Below are 7,691 nucleotides of genomic sequence, written 5' to 3' on the forward strand. Positions count from 1 at the left end.
ACTTACTTTCTGACTTATTATTGACTCAAGAAGTATTGAGTCAATAATACAATTTTAAAAAGTTGATTTCATTTAATTTACATTAATTCACACATCAAACTATTTTTTTAAAAACAAAAGGGTCAAACAAAAATATATGCATTTGTGTTAAAATATTGATCTATAGCCCACATGTGGATAATGTGGGCCTCAATTCTTATTTTAGATGGAAAGTATTCATTAATGGAAACTGTCTGAAAGTAAAATCAACTTGACAAAGTCATGCATTTCTTCTTTCAGCTCATTTTAAATGTGCATATACAGTACCCTCTTTTATCTGTTCCGTTTTTTATTACTTGTTTTGTATTGTAACTGTCATGTAAGCTGAATAGACAAAAAGTGGAAAATATTCACTAACCCTGGACATTTTCTACTTAAATTGGTAATTAAAAACGATGGCAGATCAGTATCAGGTCCATTCTCAATATGAACTACGATATGACAGATTCTATATTCAAGACCTGCTGTGTGAGGTCTTGAAGATAGAATCAAATGCTAGACCACCTTTCTACCATTATAAACCCAGTATCTTCCTGCACGAGTAGACATTTGTTTGTTGACAAAACCCCACTTCAAACATATCACATGTATTAAACATTTATAATAATTTCAAAGGAATGATTACATTAAACAGATGTACTGAGGAGAAATGCAAATGTATAAAGAATGAACAACAATGTGGACATGTTTCATGTTGTCTGGTCTGGTTTAAATAGTAAGCACATTTTACTTACAAAAACTGTTGAAACAAAAGTGTAGGTGTGTGTGTGTATGTGTGTGTGTGTGTGTGTGTGTGTGTGTGAGTGAGAGAGAGAGAGAGAGTGTTATCCTCATGGTGTTACACTTCAATCCATTATTGAGGCATTTCAGCAGAAGCAGGTATCTTATGCTGTAGCAGTGGGGGCGTACTGCATCGTTAGTCTGTCAAACTCATTCTCCTACACAAAAACAAAGAGCAAAGGGAACAGTTACACCAGCAACACATCTGACTGTAGGACGAGCTGTGCAACGCTTACTGGTGTAAAACTGCAAATGTGTGACAAAGACTAACATTTTAACATCAACCTGCAGCCTGATTATCAAAGTGATCAAAGATTTGAACCCACGTAGCCCCCAAAGATCAAAGCTAAAAAAAGAGCAACAAATAACACATTGTAACCAAGTTACCTTGGTTAAGTAGTCCTTGAGGAATGGGTGGGCTCTGTGAGCGTCTTTCAGCTGAGAGAGGTACCGATTGGTTACCTGATGATAAAAAGAAGTCGAGGATCAGATCACACAAAAATGATGAAGTGGTAACAGTATGTTACATGTTCTTAAGGACACTAACATTACAACGGAAATTTAGTGCTCTTCTCCTTAGTTTTAAGTTATCAAGACTCATTTTGAAAACACGTTCCACTGGTTGATTTTAAGGGAAATCCAATTTTAGCTGGCAAGTTTGACATTAAGAAAAGAGTCATCCAAGAGTTGGTGCAGGGGGGAAGGAGGGCAGTTGCCATTTGGTGAGCCAGGGAGCGACTCTGCTGGTTGCAGGAAATAACACTGAATCGACCTATGGTAGAGGGCCCGAGTAGGCAATTGGGGAATTCATGTGTGTATATATACACATATATATATATGTGTATGTGTGTGTTGAGGAGAGTAACAGCTGAATAGTTTTTGTGTGTGTGTATATATATATATATATATACACCGGAGTTAGGCTTGTAACGTTGAGTGGGGTGTGGAAAACAGGGGTTATCACACCTGTAAATATTTTGATTACAGCTTTGGGCCAATGGTCAGAATGATATTGCGTTACCATCATGTCAAATGTAAGGAGATAACAGAGTCTTTATCTCGTGAACTCTGATTTCACCTCAGTAAACCAACAACTAGGGTGTTCACCCTGCACACATCATTAAACCAGGAGACATGAATAGACTTTCTATTTTAGAAAACAAACACCATCAAGAAACTGCTAGCGTGAATACATTTGCCAGGTTTAATTAACGCCAACACATTTAAAATTGCTGAGTGGTAAATTTTGCAGTCATAGTCATATTATTCAAGACCTCTTGACAAAAAAATGATATTAAGGCAGTGCCTTTGTTAACATATTTGAGTCCAAAGTCTCACCTCAGGAGCTTTGCCCAGGTGCTGGGTCAGCACTATGAGGTTGATCAACGTCTCAGGGTGGCTGCTGTCCTAAAATGGGAAGACAGAAAAACAAAGATTACAAGAAAATCCTTACTTACTAATCTACATTGACCTTTGTAATACACACAGCTGCAATGATATTTTATTCTTCTGTGTAGAAGTGATGCCATATCTCTCAGTGACCAGACAATAGAGAATTCACCCTCCTTCCTACTGAACTGGTTCACTATTCATAATCACCATCTCCTCTGATTTTGGATAGCTTTATTTCAGTAAAATTAATATTTACTAGCTCCAACAGTATACACTTTGTTTCAGTTACTATGTAAAGGTAAAAAAAATGAACTCATCACAGATGCCTCTCTGCAGTGTGTGTAAGTGCTTACTATGATGATTCTACACAGAACAAAAACGATAACGTATTCTCACAAAGCAGACAAGTGGAGTTGGGATCACAGAGAACATATAGTACGTTATGTCTAGCATGTTTCAAGTCTGTTACAGAGAAAAATAATGGAATGACATGAGCTTAATGTCCTCTGCCAAGTGCACACCACACAACAAGATAGTGCCGACAGCTTTTGTGCTGTGACCCAGTCTAATATTAACATCCATCAGTAAAGACGATATGGAGCAAATTGTGGTTGTTATATAAAGTATATATATACATAAATTATAAATTAGTATGTTTCTACATGAAATTGTTAAAAACAACTTGTGTTTATTTTATTTGTCTGGTTCAGCTTAAAATAATATGGACGTACAAATAATGCTAAGCAAGTACATTCACAAAATAATTCTGCTATGTTCTTTTAGAGAAGCAGTAAAGGGATTACTGTGTAAAAATGTGACCTATTGATACTGCAATATAACCTCCACTCACAGTATAAAGCTTACAGTCAATAATTTATGGTACCTCATGAAAAGTACTTGGTAGCAGAAACAGAATAATGATATAAAAAAGCAAACTAAATTAACCTAAAAAGCCTATTTAGTTTTAAGCCATCTCGCAGTTAATGTTGTCTGCATAAGTCAGGCCTCGTAGCAACAGTATATGTGTATCATACCTGCAATATTTACAACCAAAGGCTGGTGCTTAACCAAGAGTGGGAAGAGTGACAACTAAATTGGCACATTACTGCCATCTGCTGTTACAATGCAAGTACTTTTTTGGTATGGCCTAATATGAATGAATGAATAATTTTTGAGACATCTGATACTGGACTCTAAGCTTGTCAGTTTAATGTCAGGTTGTGACATTAAACTGAGGGAAAGTTAAGATTAGCCTGTTGTAAATGTGCTTTGTTGACACAAAGACTTAATGTTTTAACTGCACTAACCTAATTAGCACAATCTCTATATTATCCATAATATCCCTTCCTTAGGCCAAACGATTGGTGTAGTGGTCAACACTCTTGCCTTTGCAGCAAGAAGACCCGTGTTCGAGCCCCAGTTGGAACAAGGGCCTTGTGTGTCCCCACATGTGTGTGGGTTTTCTCTGGATTCTCCGACTTCCTCCCATAGTCCAAAACATGCAAAATGGGGATAAGGTAAATTGGTCACTCTAAATTGACCATAGGTGTGAACGTGAGAGTGAATGGTTGTTTGCCTCTATGTGTGGCCCTGTGATGGACTGGCGAACTGCCCAGGGTGTACCCTGCTATCGCACTATGTCGGCTAGATTGATTCCCTTCTTTAATATTTGCCTTCTCTAATACAATTTTATATCCATAGTATAATAAGGTTTGACCCTATGTCCACATTACCTCTGGCACAACCACCTTGTTTAGCTGAATTTCAATCACTGTCTCCCATTCAAACAAGCCACTGAGAGCTTTAGCTCAATAAATAACTCTTCAAGCATTCAAACCCATACAGTCAGTGTGTCAGTTAATCTTTGAGCGAAACAAGGGAGTCGAAAAACAAAGACTCTTCTGCCCTCTAACCTTGTCAAGGGCCTCTTGTAGTACTCCCTCTGCCTCCTCCCACTTATTCTGAGCCATGTAACTGGCTGCCTGCCCATTTAGAAGCAGCAATGTGGACGAGTACTTGTCTGACATCTCCTGGAAAATGTAGTAGGCATCCTGCAGCTTCTCTCCACCCTAGAACAACAAGCATAATGAAATAGAGGTGAGAAGAAACACTCCAAGGGTGTTTCCTGTTGTTATGATGCTTGAATGCATCTGGGATAGACACTGTTCCTCAAGAATTGTAAGCACTATAGTTTGCAATATTTAGTATAGCAATAAACTGCATCAACAATTGCTGCACAATACAATTCATAATTCTGGCAAATCTAATTCCAGCTTCAGTTAATCAGTTTCAGTATAATTTCCTTGTATGAACAAACACCATGCAACTGACATTGAATATACTGAATATGTACAGGGGTAAACAAATTATTCATTGATATTATTATAAAAATTAAATCATGAATCCACAATGAATGCTGATACAAATTAATAAGAACTTCTCTCCTCACCATAGCAATATTAACCCAGGCTGTAGCCAACTGGGTTAGAGTGGCATCCTCATCCTGATCCTGCATCTTTTTCAGCTCTTTCCTGTCAACAAGAAAGAGTCATAAAAATGATCACGAGACGAGCAGTCCCAAATCAAAACATAACACAATAATAACACAACAGTTTTGGTGGGAAAATGCAAACAATGAATAGATAAATAAACTAAAATAACACATTCCCACATTTTGAAGCTTTTTGTCATTTAATATTGGACGGGGACTTACTAAGTAATTTCAACTCATAGAACCTACATTTGTAGATAAAACATTAACAAGAAGAAGAAGCTGAAACACATTTATTTTTACCTGATCAAACCTATTACTTTATATACAAAATAAGGTAAAATTATCTGCTGTGAATAATAAATAATAATTATAAAAGGACCCAACAATTCATGCGACAATTGGAGCAGCCCACGAAGTGGTGATTTGGCAAATTCTGACAACATGCACACTTGGAGGATACAGCCTTGACTATTGGGACACAGCTAAGGTATATGCACGGTGCAGCAGCAGGTGTACTGAGGCTTTTGAATTTATCTTTTTACTTTATATTAACCTGTAGTCTAAATGTACATATCTCGAAATGTTATTGTTTGTGAATTCAGTTCAATTATGGTTTTCTTTTCTCCCTGGTACTTATTTTGGTATTGGCGACTGAATTTCAGTGATGTTACTGCTAAGAACCAAATTTCTGGTCTTGTTCTACATCAGTAAACATATTTATAAAGGGCATTTTTGTTACTTCACATAATAAAGCTGTCCAAACAATTCTATACAGATCATTCACTGCTTTTGTACTTATTCTTACCTTGCCAAATCAACTCGATCCAGACTCAGTAACACCTGAATGGTCATAGACATGCTGAAAAAACAAAACAAAAAGATAAATATATATACAATTACGCATGTTGGTGTCTTTAAAATTGAGGCCTCAAGGTCTCACAACTTTTCAACGTACAAAGTAAACCACAAAGATGCTACAGTTATGACACACATTTGTTTTTTCCTCTTGGATGGAAGTGGTAAAATAAAATCTGGATCCATCTTACCACTCCAGGCTTTCTCCTTGGTGCAGAGTCCTGAGAGCTGCATCGGTGTTCATTTCATGATAGTAGATGGAGGCTGCCATGAGAAGGAATGTGGTGTTGGCAGCATCCACACTCTTACCCATCTTCTTGTCTAGATCAGCAACAATGAAATCCCTGCAAAAAAAATGTTCAACATAAGAAGTTAGAAAGTTCTTCTAAAGTAGAAGATGAGACAATCAGTTACAATGGTGGTGTAAATTTTTGTAACTGATTGTCTCATATTCTACTTGCACAGTAAGAGCTGGAAATAATTATTGCTGTATAGTGTTTCTTTAAACTGTTTTCTATCAGTAATGTGTAGAGAATGTAATAGCTGACCCTCACAATACAACAGTCAAGTTATAAAGTCAGTGCGTTGAAATGACTACACATGTATTTTATACTAACAATAGGAGTCTAACAGTGAAAAAGGCTGTTCAATACCACCTGGGGAGCACTACAACAGACTAATGAACAACTTAATTTCCTGGGCCATCAAAACTCAAATAACTCTTGTAAAATGCAATTCTGGACAATGACAATAAAGGGGTTGGACTCCCCCATGATACAATACACAGTACATGGTCCATGGTACCAATAATATCACAATACAACAATTCTGTGCTATCTGTCTAACTGAAAAAAAAAAGTCCTTGAAAAGTTAAAAGAGCAGGATTTCTCCATGTACTCACAACACAGAGAACAAAGTGTATATGGTCTATGTACTGAACGTGGATGGAGTATTCCTTAATGTATCTTTCTCATTATCCTGCTTTAAACTCTTCTATGAAGTAGCAATGCCCGGCAAGTGAAACTGGCAGGGACTGTTTACTTAATTTATTGATTAAAATATCAATATTTGACCAGGTGTATCGACAATCATATTGCACAAGAAAGGACAACAATGTGTCACCAAATTGATATTTTTGACCCACCCCTAACTTCTATACTATTCTATTCAAAGCTTTCCTACTAAAATATATATGAGGTGACGCATATGTTTTATGTTCAGTTAAATTACAAATGCAAACTCTAACCTTTTCCCTTCATTTGACAGATAGTCGGCAAACAACTTGACAGCTTGAAGCTCAGGTGATGAGGTGTCCTTGATGTCATCCAGAACAACAGCGTACTTCCTCTACAGTGGCACAGAACACAGCAGGTAAGGTTAGGCTGAGCGTGTAACAGTGTAAACATTATAAATAGTTACGCGTTCTCAGCTAATGATAAGAAACAGAGCTCAATCAGATACGTGGTAGACATTTCAACCTGAGAAAAAAGAACTTAGCTTACTTACCTGGGCAATGTAGGCTCTGTACAAAAACACGTCCCTCTCGGTCTCTTTCTCTGGTGACGACGGCTTCACAGACGAAACAAAACATAATGGTTGTAATGCAGTGAGATAAATATTACATACACAATTATTAGCGTTGTTGCTCGAAAACGCAGTGCGTAAACATGCTAAGTGTTGAGCTGTTGTGAGCCAGTGAGGCAGAGAATGGTCAAAATGTAAGATTTCAGATGAAGTGAAGTGCTAATATTCGTTACCTACCTTCACCTTCTGAGCCTCGTTAATACATTGCTGATAACTACCGATGTAATAAGCGTTTTTTACATCGAAGAGTTCATCAACATCGTTCTGTTGCGCCGCCATGTTGCCTACACACCACTTCCTGACACGTAGCAGAAAAACGTCACCACTTCCTGCTGGTATCGAGGATTGTGGGAAGTGCAGTTCATGGCTATGATCACGAGAAATAATATATAGTTCATAAAATATGGTTTTGGTGTAAAATAAATAAATATATTACTTGTTTACAGGGCATCTGTGATATTGTTTTTTTTCCTGGGTTTTAGAATGGCTCATGTGGAGAATACAGCTGTAGAAAATGGATGGATGGATTGTTTTAGAATGGATGTAA

General features: G+C 37.2%; 1 protein-coding gene across 1 annotated transcript; it reads right to left on the reverse strand.

The window, feature by feature from the left end:
- Positions 1-620: 620 nt before the first annotated feature.
- Positions 621-7,462, reverse strand: cope (COPI coat complex subunit epsilon). The gene is made up of 10 exons (XM_044044899.1): positions 7,322-7,462; positions 7,067-7,129; positions 6,807-6,907; positions 5,752-5,904; positions 5,511-5,564; positions 4,661-4,742; positions 4,125-4,280; positions 2,158-2,226; positions 1,207-1,281; positions 621-977 (listed from the first exon to the last, which is right to left on the reverse strand). The coding sequence occupies exons 1-10, from the start codon at positions 7,421-7,423 to the stop codon at positions 924-926; spliced, it is 909 nt and encodes a 302-aa protein (XP_043900834.1). The 5' UTR covers positions 7,424-7,462; the 3' UTR covers positions 621-923.
- Between the last annotated feature and the right edge of the window lie 229 nt (positions 7,463-7,691).

Source organism: Solea senegalensis, linkage group LG14 (genome assembly GCF_019176455.1).
Source record: "Solea senegalensis isolate Sse05_10M linkage group LG14, IFAPA_SoseM_1, whole genome shotgun sequence".
Taxonomy (NCBI): Eukaryota; Metazoa; Chordata; class Actinopteri; order Pleuronectiformes; family Soleidae; genus Solea; species Solea senegalensis.